The sequence below is a fragment of the Lytechinus pictus genome, chromosome 19 (genome assembly GCF_037042905.1).
Source record: "Lytechinus pictus isolate F3 Inbred chromosome 19, Lp3.0, whole genome shotgun sequence".
In the NCBI taxonomy this organism is placed as follows: domain Eukaryota; kingdom Metazoa; phylum Echinodermata; class Echinoidea; order Temnopleuroida; family Toxopneustidae; genus Lytechinus; species Lytechinus pictus.
Window position 1 is genome coordinate 12,640,688 of NC_087263.1, and position 20,709 is coordinate 12,661,396.

General features: G+C 36.7%; 1 protein-coding gene across 2 annotated transcripts; it reads left to right on the plus strand.

The window, feature by feature from the left end:
• The first annotated feature begins 2,505 nt into the window (after nucleotides 1–2,505).
• On the plus strand, nucleotides 2,506–20,501 carry LOC129282494 (C-Jun-amino-terminal kinase-interacting protein 1-like). Of its 2 annotated transcripts, XM_064113791.1 has the most exons (11): nucleotides 2,506–2,645; nucleotides 6,697–6,818; nucleotides 7,536–7,819; nucleotides 8,973–9,069; nucleotides 10,157–10,294; nucleotides 12,710–13,000; nucleotides 13,459–13,713; nucleotides 14,878–15,104; nucleotides 16,722–16,840; nucleotides 18,138–18,242; nucleotides 18,635–20,501. In XM_064113791.1, the coding sequence occupies exons 1-11, from the start codon at nucleotides 2,509–2,511 to the stop codon at nucleotides 18,705–18,707; spliced, it is 1,848 nt and encodes a 615-aa protein (XP_063969861.1). In that variant the 5' UTR covers nucleotides 2,506–2,508; the 3' UTR covers nucleotides 18,708–20,501. The 2 variants fall into 2 exon arrangements, with proteins under 2 accessions (XP_063969861.1, XP_063969862.1); XM_064113792.1 differs by lacking the exon at nucleotides 12,710–13,000 and having other exon boundaries at nucleotides 18,635–18,806.
• The last annotated feature ends 208 nt before the right edge of the window (nucleotides 20,502–20,709 follow it).

Consider the following 20,709-nt stretch of genomic DNA (forward strand, 5'->3'; position numbering starts at 1 on the left):
ATGCTTCTTTTTCATGACTACTGAAAGTGATCGCCCCATTTTAAGGTCTTGATATAAAACATTTCCTGTCCGTGCTTACGTTCGCATTGAAGGATTTGTGAGATATGTCTGCTCTTCATGAATTCCTAAAATCAGTCCTTAAAATGTCCCTTTTCCTGATCTGAATATTAAAAAAATTTCAGCTCGCGCTTCGCGCTCGCATCATTTGGTTAGTGAAATACGTATGGTCTTAGCAAATTATGCCCCTCTTCAGGTCTGAATTTCCTATATTTTCAGCTCGCGCTTCGCGCTCGCAATATTTGATTAGTGAGATGTGTATGATTATCATGATTACAATGACTACAAAAAGTGCTTTATGTGTATATATGTAATTCTAACCAAATCAGCAAGCGCTTGGCACTCGCATTAGATGACTATGGTGTTGTATTCTCCTCATGGATTCCTAAATATAGCCCTTAAAATGTCCCTGTTTGGGGTCAATTTATACAAAAATTTCCATATGGAAAACTAGCGGACAGAAGGTCCTCGCTGCACGCGCGCACCCTTATAACACGCAGAATTCCCTTGCATTATACCCGTTTTTCACAAACAAATGTGTATCAAGGACAAGCGTTGATTCAGATAGAATTTCCGCCCCCCTGAAATGAATGGTAACAACTTCTTCTATCAGATGACCATAATTTTTTTTTACATTCAATTGGTGGGAAATATGGCACTTTATTACATTAAAATCACTAGAAACCATCCATAGTCAGGAATATGTATTGGGATATTGGGTTTGGGGGACATTTTTATAGTACCCGGGTGGATTATATCCGTCGTCACATCGGTGGGTGGTGGTATCATGAATTTCCGCCCAGATTTAATAAAGGGCACATTGTAAGGCAAATACTCATGAAAGAACCATGGAGATTTGTTAATAAGGAAATAGGGCACTTTTATCATCAAATCAGATGAGATTTTCTTTGTGATAGTGATGTCCGAAGAGCAAACCTACACTCGTGACGGGTCCATTATGTATACGAGGGGTGCATCCTAGCTTACCACTGCATAGCTAAATCTGAAAATTAAGTTTTGCTTATTTCTTTCATTTTATAATGATGTTTAAATGTTCAAACAACGATAATTCATGAAAATTGACTCAAAATATTGCGAATCAACGCTGAAACATTATTTGTGTATACATTTTATCCCTCTGTAATGCTATTTCCCCCATAAAGCCGCAATGGAACATTCCGCACCACTAGTCAAACGTCGTCTGCTATGTTTTTACATGTCCGGTACACTGCATACAAGTTTTCGATATGGCTTGCGCTTCGCGCTCGTATTGTTTATTTAGCGAGACCGGTACGTAACATGATAACAAGAAGTTGCTTATAATGTCGCTTTCTAGGTCTGAATATCAAAAATTTTCAGCTCGCGCTTCGCACTCCCATTATTTGATCAGTGAGATACATATCCGTTTTATGGCACTGTCGTTAAATTGTCTCTATTATGTCATTGTCAGTATAGCTGGCAAATGAGCGCGCTTCGCGCGGTCATTTAGTGACTCAAATGTTTGCTGGTGCCCCCCAATGCCGTGACCCACGGTACGCCACTGGATCTGCACGACTCACTATTTTTCACTGGCTGCACTAGATTTTATGTTCTTATTTATTTATTTATTCATTTATTTATTTATTTGTTTATTTATTTGTTTACTTATTAATTGATTATTTATTTATTTATTACTATGATTTTTTTGGGGGTATTACCTAATTATGACGTCATATTTTTTATAATTCTTGATAACATTATATAGGGTATTGTTATACGGTGGACCAGACCTCTATTTTTTTAGAAGGCCTATATACTTTTTGAAATTCATAATCATTCCTTTCAGTATAATTTTATACTCCTTTTACTCCCCCTCTGATAGTTTTCCTTTATTAATATGTACTTGAAAAAGGGGAAAATCATAAGGGGTGGTCGCCCTTCTATCTCTCAACAATAGTCCTTATAAGGCTTAGACGATGGCTGAAAAAAAAACCCATAAAAGTAGCGTGGAAAAGTGCCAAATTCCCGCCAAATTACCACATTAGTCCGGCCAACGGTGCTGCGTGTGTCATTCAATTTCCCGCCCCAAGGAGTAATTCAGGTTATTTGGGTTATATATGCATATAATTATACTATACTAAGTTATATATAAACAACTACAAAGAATATTATCATATCACCACTTTTATCATATTTTGTAATGTCTCCGTGTAAAATAGAAAATGAAGAGGCACTATCAAAATTTATCGTCTATGTTGAAATTGATTGGCTAAGAAACATAGATGTCTAAATGTTGCTATGCTAACTGCTAGATAAAACAGACTTTGTCGGATAAAATATCTGACGAGTCATTTCATGAGACGATTCCCAGATGATGCAGATCATAAAGATGAGATGATGTCATAAGAAATAATAAGATGCTTTTACGCACTCGCCATTTACCTCCTCATTACCGTATCTTTTATGACGTCAATGGGATGTATGGCAGGCCGTCGACGTCCGCTGCGAGAGACAACAGCCTGTGAGATGGGAGACCCGGATTTCGCCGATAATGACTGGGAAACTTCACAAAAATGTTCGGTTTTTCGATCGACAATGGATTCATATAGGTTTGTCCTACATTTTACCTTTTTATTTTGCAAATCATACTGCGTAATGCTGAATGAATATAACAATTGTATTGAAAATAATTACTGTAGTCCCGCCTGCTTACATCGATGTAGTGTAGTTGAGCGTCAATCATCTTGATTTGCATGCATTTACATGTAGGGCCTATGGTTAAAAAAAGAATAATAAAAATACACATCTATTTTAAATGTGTTTCGTTATCATAGTTATTTGTTGATTCAGCTAATCTGAGTTCCTGACATTCATCTGTTATTGGAATGAAAGTATGGCTCTCCCAAAATAAATCATAAAAATTTGGCTGCCTTAATTTAATTATTAAATTTGCAAAAAAGTAATCAATCATCATTCTCGTTCATTGTTTAACATTTTTTGTCTAGTTAGTGATGTTGACTATTTTTTCAGTTTTAAATCAATCGATAATGATACTATTGATAGCATTTATTGCATTGAAATTAGACCAAACAATAGTTAATTTCATCTGTAAAAGCAAGAAACTTGACTTATCATTTAATTGGTCTCACTCACACAACATGCGAGGTTAGTATACCGTACTAACCTCGCACAACACATGTGATTTCATAGTGCATTTTGACGTTTTCATTCATCACACGAATGTGAGGGACTAAACTACGCCAAACCTTTCAATATTTGTCCGCTATGTTAATCTTGATCGTATGATCAAGTTTATTTGAAAAAGCAATTATAAATTATTTATTAAAGTGTTTTTATCGCTTACCTCCAAATCTCAACCAGGATACTTCGCTCGGTCCGTCCTTAGTCATCCTTCGTACTGCGGTGGAAATTACGCAAACAACAATCGAAATGCGAAATTTTCCTATCGAACATTCTCGATTCAAGTCGTCGGCGCATAATAGGAAATTGTACCAAAAATCAACATAGTTCTCTATTTATTCAAACAATTTTTTCTGGGGTGCACTTGACCTTTAAGAGATTTTCCAATGAAAATATTACATGGAACTTGGAAATACAAATCATAATTTGGTTGAACAAAATGTTTTCTGTTAAAGTATAAAACAGAAGAGGAACATATCCTTCATGTATTTTTATATCCAAAATATGTTGCCTTAGTATGGAATAATCACAATGACATAAAATGAAAATGGGTAAAGTACCTTTCTAATGATCATTGAGATTTCGCCTGTGGAATCATTGTTTGATAATTTTCAAAGCTTTAAATAGATGAAAATGTTCATTGAGAAAATATACATATATATGTATGAACAAAATGATAATGTCCCGATTGTTTCGCATTACGTGTGTTAGATTGCGGGCGTTTGTGTGTGTGTGTAGGAAGCAAGATGTTCGTGTTAATGTTTGCACAAAAAAGGAGAGGGAAAGGGAAAGGAAAAGGGAGGGGGAAAGGTAGAGGAGAGAGAGGGAAAAGGAGACCATAAAATAGAAAGAAAACAAAGGAAAGGAAGAGGGGAAGGGAGAGGGAAAGAAAAATGGAAAGAGCGAGAAAAGAGTAGGGGAGGGAGAAAGGAAAGAAAAGAAGGGAAAGGAAAAGCGAAAAAGGGAAGGGAAAGGGAGAGAAGAAAAGAAGGGAGAACGAAAATGGGGAAAGGGAGAAGGAGAGGGGATAATGAAGGGGATAGGAAAATGTCAAGTTTGAAGATCTGAATATTAACACTAAAACAGAATTAGACTCCCATGTTTTATTTATAAAAATACCATCTTTTTCATGATTATAAAGGTTCAACGTCCCTGTTCTAGGTCTAAACTTCAACATAAATCTACTGGCGCTTCGCGCTTGAATTCTGGAGGTCATTCCTCTTTTAAAAGTATAGGTAATCTGTCGGACTTTTCAAATCCCAAATTTAAATCTTAAGCGCAAATGCCCTCGCATTATTTTTCATTTAGATACAGTCCTGTCATCAATATCAAAAACTCTAAGCGCGAGCTTCGCGCTGGCATCATTTTTGTAAGCGACATTTATGATGTTGTTCATATTTAAAAAATGTCCATTTGTTGAGGTTTAAATGTCCAAAAGTTCAGCGCTCGCATAATTTGTAAGGTAAATAGACCTACCCTTTTAATTGTTATACAAAGGCGCTTATACAACGTCCAGAATGCAGTTCGGAATATTGAAAATAACTATTGGTCCCGCTATTTCTGCCCGTGCGACAAGCATTTATCATTTTGAATCATGAGATTCACCTTTAAAATATGATGAAAAAGTATCGTTAAGACTGAATTAAGAAAAAAAGAAGCTCACGTTTCACGCTCGCATTTTAATTGATCCGTTAGCTTGTGATAATAATGGTGACTTCGTTAATATATCTTAGCGGACATGTCCACCTTTTGGTGCTTCAAGAAAAATAAACACAACACACAAATAATAATAGAAAACGAACAAGAATAGAATAGATAGTTACCTATCCCACTCATGAATTCTTATTTAACAGTCCCCAAAACGTATTTTTTTCGTGTTAGCTTATTTCATATACATATATATATATATAAATATATATATATATATATATATATAGGCGTAAATAAATCAAGCATTTTATATATATATATATATATATATATATATATATATATATATCTTTCACACAATATTTAAATAAAAGAGTTGCCAAAGCTGTAGTACATGTATAACTTCACACACATATATATATATATATATATATATATATATAGGTCTCCTCATCATGGTTATAAAAAGTGCTCAGAATGTTTTATTTTCAAGTCCTTGTATCAGAATTTTCAGCTCGGGCAGCTCTATCGCATTTTGATTACTATCCTGTTGATTTATTTACTTGAACAAAATATTTAAAATGTCCAGCTTTTAGAACAGATATCAAAAAAAGGTATTCACCTTTGATCATAGATGAGGAAGAAGAAAAAAGTGAGAAAAAAATAGGAAACAAACTAACGAATTAATGTGACATAATTTTTCTTCATTTCAAGGCGACTCTTTACATTTCATCATCGCTGATGGCGCTACAATAGAAAATACCGCTTGACAGCAAAAAAAAAAACAGAAAGAGGAAAATAATGCTGAGCGTCTAAAATGCAGCTAGCAGTACAAGCTGCAGAACCGTCGTAAACAAACATCTTGTGAATAATATCGCGCGCCCTCTTTAAGCAAAAGTTTACAACCACAATTACCCTGCGGTATCTACGTGAAGATCACGAGAAAATGCATTTTTTTTCTTAAAAACACACCAAAGAGAAGACAAGAAACGATCCATATGGTTCGGTAAGTGTCATAGCACAATTAGAAACATTATTTTAAAAGGAATGGCTTAGTTATTTTAGTAAAAAGGGTGTGAAAAATTCGCGTGCACCATGTGCATATGAATCCTTCGCACGCGAGATGCATTGATCCCATTTTTGGTCTGGCAGATTTAGCGACTTAGCGAGGCAGGGTACATGTAGCTCAGTCGGTTAGACTTAGAGCGCATGTTTCAGATAAGATCGAAGATCTCAATGTGAGGGGTTCGAGTCCCGCTAATGCCGAAACGCGTCTATCAAAAAGTCTGATGCTATAGCGTTGTGTGTTAGCGTGCCTCACCACTATATTCAGTGCAGGTGTGAATACAGTTTGGAAAACACTCCGTCCATCGGAAAGAACGCAAATGTTGGTCCCGTGTATAGAAGAGGTACAACCTATGCACGTTAAAACCAATACACTATTCGTCAAAGAGTAGGCTAGGGTGTTCACCCGGTGTATTGCACCTGCCGGTCCCGCCAAAATCCAGGTCAAGTACCCGATGCGTTTATGCCCAGGAGGGCCCTGCATCGTATACATCCAGATCCAGATTTAATACTTTTTAGCGGCTGAATCGATCAACACACAAATTTGGCCATGCTGTAATAAAGAAAAGTTTATGGCAGAAAAGAGACCTTAACTCTTTAAATAATGACTTAAGGTTTGCACGCGAGTGACGCAACTTACAAGTTAAGTAAATTTCATTTTACATTATGACAGATGGTATGGATGTTTTTATAAATATTTTATTATGAATCTCATAATTTTGATTGTGCTCCTTTTCTTTGCAGTTACAGACTGACACATGATCTTAGTCTGGACAGTTTTCAAAGTGAGGATATATTCAGTTACGAGAAATCAGCAAGGTCCCCTACTGGCTCAGTATTCAGTAACGACTCATTCACTTTATATAGTAAGTCCATCCCCTTCATACTGTACATGTACTCCAATTTCGCATTTAAAGCATTTAGATATCATCTTACATAAAGTATTATAATAGGATAAAATAGAAATTAAGCTTAGAGATATCCCAATCTTTATTAGACTGCATTTTATACAAAGTAAATTGGAGTCATGATAGGATTGGTTATTCCATTTGGTTGGGTCCATGTTTTTGACATACCAAAACTATAATCAGGTGTTTCATTTTAATATATACTAGGCAAATATTTTCCAATGATCATTTCAGCAAAAAATGGCGTCCAATAAGGTTTTCTAAGCAAACATGCTGTATTGCAATTGCGGGAATGACCGATGGAATGATTATCGGGGTTATAATAAATCTGTAAAACTTTTGCGTGTACACTGTACATGTAGGTATGGCAATTTATTATTTATTATCTTAATTACATAATAAATTTTTAACCAGATACTGGTAATGATAATAATGTTATTATTATTATTTGTATTATTATCTTTAGCATTATTATTTTAATTAATAATAATACTATTATTGTTATTATTATTATTGTTGTTGTTGTTTTTGTTGTTGCTGTTGTGGTTGTTCTTCATCATCATCATCACCATCATCGTCATCATCATCATCATCATCATCACCACCACGATCATCATCCTCATCATCATCATCATTGCTCAATATTGTTATTACCTGTTGTATTATCTGTTGTAGATACACCAAGGCGGATAGGTTCGACGTCCAGCTCCAAAGATGGCTCCCAAACGGAGAAGGTCCGGGAGGACATGATCGAGCTGGAGCTCTCCGAGGGAAGGAGACCGTACCATCCTGACGACGACCCGGGAGACGAGGCAAAAAAACTCCTCACTATACTGGACGATGAGAGGAAGGGGAGGACGAATGAGAAGGAGACGGGAGAGAGTAGAGATAGGGAGAAAGGAAGGGGATCACCCAGTAAGACGAAGGAAAGTTCTCGGAGAAGGAGGGCAAGTTCCAAGGTATGAAACTCATAATTGATGATGATATTTTCTATTTCTTTTAATAACTTGTAAACCTTTCTTTTTCAAATACACTTGTGATATAGGCCTACAGTTAAACCTGTTGATAGTTGATGATAGTGGCTGCTATTTGATCAAATGTAAAGTATGATGATTAGTAATCTGCTTTTATGAAGCTCTCGATAAATTTAAACATTTTTACTAAGTGTTTTATAGTTACATGTTATTATTCTACTTATCAGATTTTTTGCTTGCCCAAGCACAATCTCCATGTCCTGGGAAGTATAACAGCAATTTTGATTCCTAAATCAATATGGGTGGAGATTCCATATAGCTCTTATTGGGACAGTGTCACTACGTAATTTTCAGATATACATAATAAATCCTTATCATTTGATTCTTGCTTGCCCGCACACATTCTTCACTCCCTGGGGAGTATTAAAATAATTCAGGTCAATCCACTTCATAATCTAACATTGGTGGACATTGTGTAGAGATTCATATTATAAAGATAGTCATCAGATTCTCGCTTGTTCCCACACAATCCACTCCCTGAGGAGTATTATAGTAATTAAAGTCTAGTCATTACAAGTCCTAAGCAAGCATGGATTGAGGTATTTATGAATGACATTTCCCTTGCCTATAACAATATCCACTCCCTGGGGAGTATTTAGTAATTCAAGTCTAGTCACTCCAAGTGCTAAGCAAGCATGGATTGAGGTTTTTGTGAATTATATTTCCCTTGCCTACAATATCCACTCCCTGGGGTTTATTTTAATTCAAGTCTAGTCACCCCAAGTGCAAAGCAAGCTTGGATTGAGGTTTTTATGAATGACATTTTCCTTGCCTACACACAATATGCACTCACTGGGGAATATTATAGTAATTCAAGTCTAGCCACTCCAAGTGCTAAGCAAGCACAGATTTAGGTTTTTATGAATGACATTTTCCTTGCCTACAATATCCACTTCATGGGGAGTATTATAGTAATTCAAGTCTAGTCACTCCAAGTGCTAAGCAAGCACGGATTGAGGTTTTATGAATGACATTTTCCTTGCTTACACCAATATCCACTCCTTGGGGAGTCTTGCAGCAAGTGATTGGTAGTGAATGAACCTCTAAAAAGCTATTGTCTTTTCCTTTGCTTGGGCAGGAAAACGAACACAATTCAGGTCAAAGATCGGGAGAGCGAAGAAGAAAGTCAAGAAGAAAAGGACGGAAGCTACCACAGATGCCAACTCAAGTTCCAGGTTAGTTGATTAAAGTCTTGTAAATCACTGGATTTTTCTTTAAGTCAAGAGGCACTGGCATAAATTTGGGCTACCATATTTGATTTATGCATATTTGTGTTATTTATTGATACATTTGCAAGTATGGATGGTTCAAGTATGAAAGCATTGGTCGGGTTATTAAGCATCTTGCACTATATGTAGAGTGTTACTTATGTTATACATGTATTAATCAAGGTCATCATATTAAAAAAAAAAATTGTTGTTGTTGACTGTTTTAAAGTACATTTTTTTATTGAATACATTTTTTTATGTATATATATATATAAATCTATATTTATTTTGTAAATTGGAAAACATATTTTTTAATATTTGTATATGCATTTTTATGCGAATAAAGAAGACTTTGAATTGAATTGAATTGAATAATATTGATATTACACAATTAAGTTTAAAGGAAAGTCATCAATTGATACTAATGTTAATATTACACCACAAAGTTTGAAAGTATCATTATGTGGAATGACATCTTGGATTGATATTCATGTTGGTGTTGCAAAGTGAAGTGTACTAAGTTTTAGTTGTAAAGCAAATCATTGTATTGATAGTGATAGTACATAGCTAAATTTTAAATTATTAGTATAGAGAGAAAAATATTGGTGTGACTTCATTGAGATGTGTATTGATATCACACGATAGTGGAGCGTTGTGGCCCAGTGGATTAGTCTCCGGACTTTGAAACAAAGGGTCGTGGGTTCAAATCCCAGCCATGGCGTAATTTCCTTCAGCAAGGAATTCATCCACAGTGTGCTGCACTCGACCCAGGAGAGGTAAATGGGTACTGGCAGGAAGTGGTTCCTCACAAAGCTGTGTGCACCTGAATAGGTAGACTAGCTTAGCCGGGTAATAATAATAGCAGGGCCCGCTGGGAGAACATTTTTCGGAACTGAAGTGGTTACCCTGGGTAAATATACCATTATTATTAATGTTATTATGATAAGTTTTATAAAGTGTTATAAGGAAAGTCATCGATTTGATTTTAATATTGTCATTACACTGTGAGGTTTTACACTTAATATAATAATGAGCTGATATCGATATCACACAGCCAACCTCCAAGCCGAACTACTTGCCGCCGAACAGAGGCCTCTTGCCTCACCGACCGACGATTCTCAGTCACCAACGGACAACTGTCAACCCCAGTCATCGCCCTCACCAGTAACATCCCCAGACACACCAGGAAAAGGTAATCTATGCATTTGCAGCAAACAATTATTTCATGAGAAAGTCTTTGAAAATCAAGGTTAATTGTTTACCCTATTATCCTAGATCTAGGTCTTGTACATTATTCCATAAACTTATTGAAAATCCATATTTTATTGTTTGAAAGAAATCAGAAACAGAAATCTTCCAAAAATTGGTTTTGCCCAATTGATCGTGGACCTGGCAGCCACTGTGCAGCGCCAGATTGACGTAACTCTATCCCTTGTATTGTTGAATGCCAAACAGGGTAGCAGCAACTCCCATCTTTTAACGACTTTTGGTCTGACACGGCCTGGGTTTGAACTCCCAACCTCCCTGTTGTACGCTCTACCAATTGAGCCAACACACCGGTAAAAAAAAAATTATGAAATCTTCGTTCAAAACTGCCAGCACATGTGATCACTAACAAAAAAAAAGCATATGTGGGACTTTGTATTAAAATGTTGCTTGGAAAAATACCTAACATTTGATGAAATTACTTGTTTCATTTGCTCATTCCTCAGCAATTACACATTCTCTTCCAGAGCCATTTGTCACATTATGACATATACATAAAAAACACTTGGGTGGTCATTTTATTGGATTCTCTTGGAACTCATTTTGAGATTGTTACCAAAGCTGGCATTTCTCTATGCAATGCGATTCCACAAAGATCCAATTGCAACAAGTTGCCAATCGCAGCACGGTGCAGTCGCATCGCAGGCCAGCGCACACATTGCAACAGCTCTGCATCTCCATGGCTCCTCCTCTGAGGCATATGCTGTCTGCGCTGCAGCAGGAAAGCAAATTGGTTATGAAATCATTGTGTTAGACAAATCTGATCGTCTCAAATAAAAAAAAAGGTAAAAAAATGGCAGAAAGATTTGACATGTCAAATGTCTGAGATTTGGTCTGATTCTTCTGCATTATATCTGACCACAGTTGCTGTGCATTGCAGGTCAGCGCACACTCTGTGATTTTGTTGCAATCAGTAAAAACACTATAAATCCAGCTAATTTTATCATGATTATTGTCTCGCCTGCGTAGCGGAGCGAGACATAGGTATCACTATTTGTTTCCGGCGGCGTCGGCGTTGCCGTCGTCGTCAACAATTGTGTTGTACACCCAATTACTTTCTATAGCTTCGAGGTGGGATCACCAAATTCATACTAGAGGTCCATCTCTTGAAGGCACAGGTCAAGTTCGAATATGAGTCGAATGTGAATAAGGTCAAAGGTCAAAGGTCAATGAACTTTCCATGACTGGCACTGTGCTGTGTTGTACACACAATAACTTTCTATATCTTTGAGTTGGGATCACCAAATTCATACCAGAGGTCCATCTCCTGAAGGCACAGGTCAAGTTCGAATATGAGTCGAATGTGAATAAGGTCAAAGGTCAATGAACTTTCCATGACTGGCACTGTGCTGTGTTGTACACACAATAACTTTCTATAGCTTCGAGGTGAGATCGCCAAATTCATACAAGAGGTTCATCTCTTGAAGGTGCAGGTCAAGTTCGAATGTGAGTTGAATTTGATTAAGGTCAAAGGTCAATGAACTTTCCATGACTGGCACTGTGCTGTGTTGTACACACAATAACTTTCTATAGCTTCGAGGTGGGATCACCAAATTCATACGAGGGGTCCATCTCTTGAAGGCACAGGTCAAGTTTGAATATGAGTCAAATGTGAATAAGGTCAAAGGTCAATGAACTTTCCATGACTGGCACTGTGCTGTGTTGTACACACAATAACTTTCTATATCTTCGAGGTAGGAATGCCAAATTCATACAAGAGGTCCATCTTTTGAAGGTGCAGGTCAAGTTCGAATGTGAGTTGAATTTGATTAAGGTCAAAGGTCAATGAACTTTCCATGACTGGCACTGTACTGTGTTGTACACACAATAACTTTCTATAGCTTCGAGGTGGGATCGCCAAACGTGTATTGAAGGTGCAGGTCAGGTTGGTTCGAATGTGAGTTGAATTCAATTAAGGTCAAAGGTCAATGAACTTTCACACTACTTTGTTCATCTAATGACATGAACTTTATAATTTTATACTTTTTAACACTAACATTTTACTTCAGAACTCAGTACTCTCTATACCTGAACCAGATTTTGTATTTTACTTGTTTATTCTTTAAAAACTGTTGTTATTTATTTAATGAGCTATAGTTCTTGGCACCATTTATAATATTCACACAAAATTGCCAATTGTACAATAGAAAAGCTGTCAAAGTTTCTTAAATGTTACCCTTCAGATTTGACATGCAGTCTCTTCATGACTGCAATATGCAGGTGAGACAACGCTTGGCGTTTGCCTTGTAATTATTTGTGAGAGCGACGTAAAGTGTAACGAGTTTGATGAAAATAAAGTCTGGACTTACATGTACATGTACCTTCATATCTATGCTTACAGTACCACAGGCCTCGTCTCAGCCCACCCGGCCAAACCAACTACCCCTCCCAGCCGCCACCCTCCCCCACACCTCTGCCCCCGTCCCGGACCCTGTCCTTCCCCCAGAGGAGGTGCCACGCCCGATTGTAGAATCAATCACGCCCCACTTCACCCCCTTCCTCTCTAACACCAACCTCCTCCTACAAGAGGACTCCAGTCCGGAGAGCCTCCGGAAGAAGAAGACGTTCTCCATCAAACGGGCTGCGCCTCAATTCCGGAGACCACCGCCTCCAAAGGAGAACGACCCTTCAGGTGAAATATCAGTGTTAAAGATTTTAACCGAGTGAAAACAGTTGCAGTAAACAATAATTTTACAAGAAAATTTGTCATTTATAACCAAGTTTGATTGTCACTATATCATAATGGGTCTAGATCTGGTACAGTTGCATAAACTAAACTTTGCAAAACCATGAAATATAAGCTGAAATCTGATCACACTTTACTGTAGATCGCCAACACAGGTAAGCACATGTGGGACAGTGTATTATTATTGCTTGGAAAAATACCCAACATTTGACTTTGAATAAACCCATGCTTATTTGATTTATCAGCAATTGCACAATATTTTCCAGAATCCACTGGCACTTAATTTGTTATTCATACATACAGACACTTGTGTGGTTATTTTACATGATTCTGTATATTTCTCATTTTGGAATTGTTACCACAACTGGCATTTATCTTTAATCTTTATATTATCATCATTTCAGATGATGAACAACCGTGCTTCCAGCCCGTAACCTTGGTGATCGACGGAGAACTCAAGGTGCAATCCCACAAGGCCCTCTACCGCTTCTTCCCTCGCCACGACGACGAGATACTCCTGGACAAGGATGACCCCGTTTATGTAGAGGTCAAAGGTGATGACCTCTGGTACGAGGGTATCAACCTGAGGACCGGAGATGAGGGCTGTTTCCCAAGCAGATATGTGAGAGATTATACTATGGAAGTCGATGGTCAGCCTGGTATGTCAAAGCTTAATCAATTTAGTTCAATCCAATTCAATTCAATTTTATTCAACCATAAAAATATGTATATACAAATCATACAGTGTACATAATTATGTAATAAATGGTACAAAATATGGCTAGGACCATAAAAAAGCAAACTGCTTGTAGAGAATGGCCCCCAAAACAATAACATTGACAAAATTTACAATTAGAAACATAAAACTAACAAAACTAAAAAAACACAAACTTAATTCAATTCCATTCCGTTCAATTCTATTCAATTCAGTACAATTCAATATCACTTTGTAAGTCTATGATCGGTGTATCTCATTACCAGCTTTTGCTTTCAGGGAACTACGACTTCTTCTGTTACTTAACAAATTTGTTATATATTCAGATTTTTATGACAAATGGTCTCTGCATAATTCGTATTAAAAATGATGTTTTATTGAATATGGAAGAAAATGAATTTTTATTAGAAATTAGCATAAAAATGAACATATAACTTTTTAGTAAATTATCAACATTGCACCTGTCAATATGATAAATAGTAAGGGGTTATGACCATTATGTACATATGACTAAAGCAAAGATTGCATAAATACATAGTGCGGAAGAGGCCTATGACACCGTGTGGTCAATCCCGAAAAGAGATGCTGGATGGCGGAATGACAAGAGACGGAAACCAAAGGCAAGAATAAAACGATAATGAGAAGCATCCCCTATGATGCAATGTGAAGTCTCTAAAAGGGACAGTAAGCACTCAGGGACCCCACCCCACATCAGTATTACCCCTCATCCCCATCTCCTTTACATTCATAATCAATCAGTCACCCTTGAGATTGTATTTATTTTTATAACACATACCTGTATATTATCCATATCTGTGCGTTTTTTTTCTTTAAGCTTCCGGTGTAGGGGTAAAATGCCACTTTGAGAATTGAAAGTAGATAAATTCCCTTTTCCCCTTCAATTTTATCATAGAAGTGCCAATTGAAGACTGGAAGCAGATTTGATAATCAACAATTTTTATTCCGTTTGTTTTATTTTGTGAAAGTGGCTAATTTGAGAATTGAAACAAGATGAATCAATTCATCTTCCCTTTTGTTTCATTGATGCCAATTTTAGGAATAAAATCAGTTTGATTAATTCTTATTTTTCATTTATTTCATCATGCAGGTGCGCCGATCAAGAGGGTTCATATAAGCAGATTCCGACTGCAATTTCTTGGTTCAGTGGAAACTCCCTTTCACAGAGGCAATGAAGTTTTATGCAGGGCCATGCAGAAGGTCGTTATGGCCAGGAGGATGACCCCTGACCTTCGACCCCCGACAAAGTGCATTCTAGAAATCAGCGACAACGGGGTCAGAATGATTGACCAGTCGAAATCTCCAAAACCGGAGGAGGTACGTCATAGATTTTTGTTAGAGGGGAAGTTAACCCTGTGTAAAATGCAAATAGACCATTTCATAGTTACATGTGTACTTCATGGGCAATTTTGGTCAGATGACCGTTCATTTCTTTCATTATGAAAGGCAGATTTCAGAGCAAGATATTACGTAAGCATGCCTTACATAGCAGGATGAAGAAATTGAATAGACCAGGTGACTAGAATAGCACACTAATGAACACTCTGCGAAGTTATTTATTGCATTTCTACTTTGAATGCATTAGCATGTTATAGCAATGTATTTGGCCAACTGTGAAATACCAGTCGCTAGTGGACGTATTGTTGTTTTTTGCGGATCTAATGAAAACCACAATTCAAAAGAATATATGAATAATCAAGACATCAAAGTTGGTGCTTATCTCGCCTATGTCACTTTAGTACCAATAACCTTTTTCTGATCATGCACAGAATCTTCTGATCATGCGCAGAATGGAACTACGAAATGGCTTATTGGCATGGGATAATTGGTGAAGGTCTGGTAGAAATCCGTGAAAGCATGAAAGATTTGTGATTTGAAAAAAAAAATATTGTGACGTCACCTGCCCCATGTGGCATTTTATTAAAATTGGCATAAATCCTGATTTTTCAATGGTTCATGATGACTGAAGCAGACCTGCCAACCAGTACGATTTAGCCAGATTTAGTACGTTTTTTGCAAACAAAATACGGCATTACGTTTTTTCTTTAAAAAATACGTTTTTTTTTACAAAATCGTTATTTATTGAGAAAAATCATCTCTATATGTCTCTATTTCATAAAACGTACACAAATATGGTTATTAGATCAATGTAATTTCAGGTAACTTGTTTTTTTTTTTCAATCATTTTGTAAAAACCAGGGTGAGATATACACAAGTTTCAATGGTTTTTTTTTTCATCTGCAAGAGCAGTGCGCATTTTAGCTTGCATGCAGCTTGAGCACCGTGATGGGCGAGTGCGCCAAGCATTTTATTATGAAATACACTTTTTTGGGGAAAAATACAAAATATTTATCTCACATGGTAAAAGTACTGATTTTTTTGTCAAAATAGTGATTTTGGGGGATAAGAATACTGAAAATGGAAAAACAACTTGGCAGCTCTGCTGAAGATATTTTTCTCTGAGAAGCAGGTATGAAATGATTGGATGGGATTGATCTATTATTTCTATATTATATTTCTACTTAATAGTGGTAATGATGTTTTGACTTCCACATTTTGTTGTTGTTGAATTCCATTATCCTGTAATTATTTCTTTATTATATTTCTAATTAATTTCTGTAAAGATGTTTGGAATTCCGTATTCTCTTTTTGTTCATATCCCTAAATATCTGGTATATTCTTACTTCCATACTTTTCTTTTCTTGGTGCTTTGAAATATCTGTTTAATAACGTTCTTTTAAAATTTTGTGTATTATTATTGTTATAGTTAAGTACTAATATGACTTGGGTTTAGTTTCCATGTTTGATAATTATGACAAACAGAAGTGGAATTTTGGACACATGAAATGAGAAAAAAAAGATCACAATGATATTGTCAGCATAATATACAGCAAATAATTTTATATGATTATGATCCATTTTATTTATTTACAGCAAAAGGATTCGGTAAGGAAGAAGGTGGAGAAATTCCTGAGCGGGAAACCAAAAGGACACAACTACTACTTTTCCCTCAAGAATATATCATACTGTGGCTTCCATCCACAAAGCTCAAAGTGAGTCTAATGTACATGTGCGCGCTCATCGGAATCAAACCGTTCCTTGCGTGTGCTCTCTCTTCCCCAGTGGTGCCTCACTGGGGCCTTACCGATAGCTCACGGCTAGCTTACAGTTGGCGGATCGCGATCTTGCCTGAAAAAGAAAAACCTAGGTGAAGGATCGCGATTACACCCCAAAGGCCGTACCGATGTGCCAAAACATTTGAGCAGTAGTGTATCTCACAAAGGAGTGTGATCGATCCAATCAGTCGCAACTATGGAAAACAAGTGGCACCATAAGTTTAGAATGGATTATACCTTTTCAAATTGAGTCATCTACATGTATATATTGATTGATTGATTTGCCCATAAAGCCTTTTATTTGCATCCTAGATAAAAACATACATGTAGCATGATAAAACAATATTAATTTTGAAAATATTACAAAGAGGCATTGGATAAAAAAAGCAAAATACAATTTAAAAGATAACAATTTATTACAAATATTCATACAATGTCTCTGTTTGGGTTCATAAACGTGATCCTTCTTTTATTTACAAAATGCCATGTCCTTATGGAGAAGAGTTTATGGTACATTCATTCTCCTGAAGACGACACGAACACACTTGTTGAAACGTTGAGATTGGGTGGTCCTTTCCAGGGGTCCGTTGCAGAAAGAGTTGCGTTTAAACGCAAGTCAAAAAATCAATCGCAAGTCCAAAATGCGCGCTGTTGATTGGTAGAAAATCAAGTTACGCCTGACTTTTGGAGTTGCAATTGATTACAACCCTTTCTGCAACGGGCCCCTGGACCAACAATTGCCCAAGAAAGATACATGGTGTACCATGAGACCTACAACACTTATGGTACAGCTTTCCATAGTTGTGAATGATCCACAAAGCTCTAAGTGAGTCCATCTCTTATTTGTATCCACGTTTCTGGCAAGCAGGGGGTTTTCATTCTCAGATTGTCTAACAGTAACATCATCATGGCTAAATGAATCTGGGGAACATTCCATAAAAAAAAAATGTGTATAGCGCTTTAACATTCAAAGGTTCTAAGCAACACAAACTAGTTGTTACACTGTCTAAATTGGCAACACAAAAAAAAAATGATTGTTTAAAAATGCACCTTTTTGTCAAAATGTTGCTATTATGATGCATTTTAACTGAAGTTTTATCGTGTTGAACTTTTCTGAGTAAGATAATTAGAAAAAAAATGATTTGCCAATTATGACTAATTTTCTCTCCTCAAGTATTGTATTTGTATGTTTTTTCTGTAATTCTAAAGATATTTATACAATTTTTGCAATCAGATACTTTGGATTCATCACCAAACATCCCAACGATAGACGATTTGCTTGCCATGTATTCATAACAGAAAATGCCCAGAGTGGAAAACCGCTTGCAGAAGCCATGGGGTAAGTAGTTATCTAGCACCATCTCTTGGTAATTATTGTTTTCAATTCATCACTTAACATCCAAATGATAGACGATTTGAATGCCATGTATTCATAACAGAAAATGCTCAGGGTGGACTAGTATCTGCTTGCAGAAGCCATTGGGTAAGTAGTTATCTAGTGCCCTCTCTTGTTAAGAATGGTATTATCTTAAGTTCATCACTAGACAACCCAACGATAGATGATTTGCTTGCCATGTTATTATTACCAATTATTGTTATTACAGCAATAGCTGCAAGATATAGAGAGAAAAAAAGAATGTTTTGATTCTGAATGAAGTTGAACAATACATTTTTAAGTCTATTGCTCAATCACACTGCTATATTAAATATTTCTGTCTGTTTTATTCACAGTGCTGCTTTTAAACGCTTCTATGCTGAGTTCCTAGACTACACCAATCCTACAGAAGACATCTATTTAGAATGATAATAGGCACTCTTAGTTCTTACCCTTCCTAGCATAGACTTCACCAAGTTACAGACTGTAGTTGGGCTGCTTCCAGTGCTGTGTATACCAAGTTCCTAGACTACAAAAGTTCCAAAGAAGACAGTTCCAAGGCTGCTTGCAGTGCTGTGTTCCAAGACTACACAAGTTCCAAAGAAGACAGTTCCAAGGCTGCTTGCAGTGCTGCATAAATAAAAAGGCAGTTCTAGTCAAAGTTCTTAGACTAGACCTTTTTTTACAGGCGACACCAGGCTTTGCTGAGTTCCAGACTAGGCTGCTTCCAGTTCAGGCCTAGCTCTAGTTCCTAGACCAACCAATCCTACAGTCGACATCTATCCTATCGTAGCTTTCACAAATTTCCAGGCACTGTGCTATTACCACAGCCTTGCCGTAGTAATGTAAGTACATGTGCAGTGTGTATTCTCAAATACTGTGGTTAACAAATCTTTGCTGTGTTTTACAGAGATTCATACCATATAGAAATCTAATTATACTTTTCTTTATAGAGCATGTAACTTGTATCAGAAGTTTTTAAGCGCTCTACAATAAATGCAGTATTTATTTCACCTGGGTTGAGCGCAGCACTATGTTGATGAATTTCTTGCTGAAGGATATTACTGCCTGGGTTAGGATTTGAATCCTTGACCCTGTGATTACGACACGGGAGTCAGAACCACTTCACCATGATGACACAGTCTTTCTAGAAATATTGTCTTCTGAGGCTCACATTCATCATTTGAATTGCTCCGGCATTACGAAGAGCTTCATTTTCCGGCGCTCATTGCATTCAGGAAATTAATTCTCCTGGGTACTCATTCACCTCACCTGGGTTGAGTGCAGCATGGTGTGGATCGATGTCTTACTGAAGGATATTATCACCATAACTGGGATTTGAACCCACAACCCTCTGACTGGAAGACGAGGAGTCAGAATCATAATACCTGGGCACCATCTTAAAAAGAGTTACGATTGATCCAATCAATCTCAAGTATATGGAAATTTTTTTTAGGCTAATGTTGAACTATCTAGTACCGGTATACTGTAATATTGATTTGAAACAAAGTTATGACAAAACAGGGTCAGTGTGGAATTCATTTACATAATGTATTTTTTCATTTGTCTGAACATAGAGGCTGCTTAAATGCACATTAACACATAGTTTTGTAGGTTCATTCACACAGTAATAAGCTTTCAAACTTTTGAAAATACTATTTCTGAACAGAGAGACTTGCTCAAAGACACACCTGTACACAGTTATTGTAGCTTCATTTACACATTGTAATAAATTGCTTAATTTGTCGTATAGCTTCCTACTGATAAAAATGGTTGAGCATTGCTGTATAATAATATGCATGAAGGACCCAGGGCAGTGGGATTAAAGTACAGAAATTGACCTTTTTATGCATCTTGATAAATTCTTCCCCAAAATTATCAAATTGCTTCAATACAAGCAACCTTTTCTTCAGAGTTTAAATTACGTGCGACAATAAGGGCAGTAATTATGAAAGAGTAATAATGCAATATGACTGAACACAGTTTATCATGAGTGTTTTATTCGAGTTCATGTATTGATGTGTCTATCTAGATGGTATGCTGAACATTTAGAATTTTACCTTTCAAACTACAGTGTACATCTACATTTCCATGCGAATACATACAAATATTTATTATGACACCTTGTTTACAACTCGTAACACTTAAAAAGTGACCCAATGTACACGTAGTATGCACATGTAAATGTATGGTATATAAAATGTATCCATGTTTTTTCATCACAAAATGAAAAGAAAAATGATCTGTTGACAGTGAATTTTTTCTTCCTGTTTCTTTACTAGTGCTACAGTATGATTTGCTTAATCTAAAGGCCACCGCACACCTTACGACCCGACTGGTCTGCAACTGGCTTGCGACTGAGTGAGGGGAGATGTGACGTCACAGCTCTTGTCAGCTTGAGAGTCGCAGACCGGTCAGAGACCAGTCGCAA

Bases quoted from the DNA above. Each gene is read 5' to 3' on its own strand.
- LOC129282494 (XM_064113791.1), top strand. From the start codon at position 2,509: ATGGGATGTATGGCAGGCCGTCGACGTCCGCTGCGAGAGACAACAGCC. The intron at 6,819-7,535 runs GTAAGTCCATCC...TATCTGTTGTAG, and splicing joins CGACTCATTCACTTTATATA to ATACACCAAGGCGGATAGGT. The intron at 7,820-8,972 runs GTATGAAACTCA...TTGCTTGGGCAG, and splicing joins GAAGGAGGGCAAGTTCCAAG to GAAAACGAACACAATTCAGG.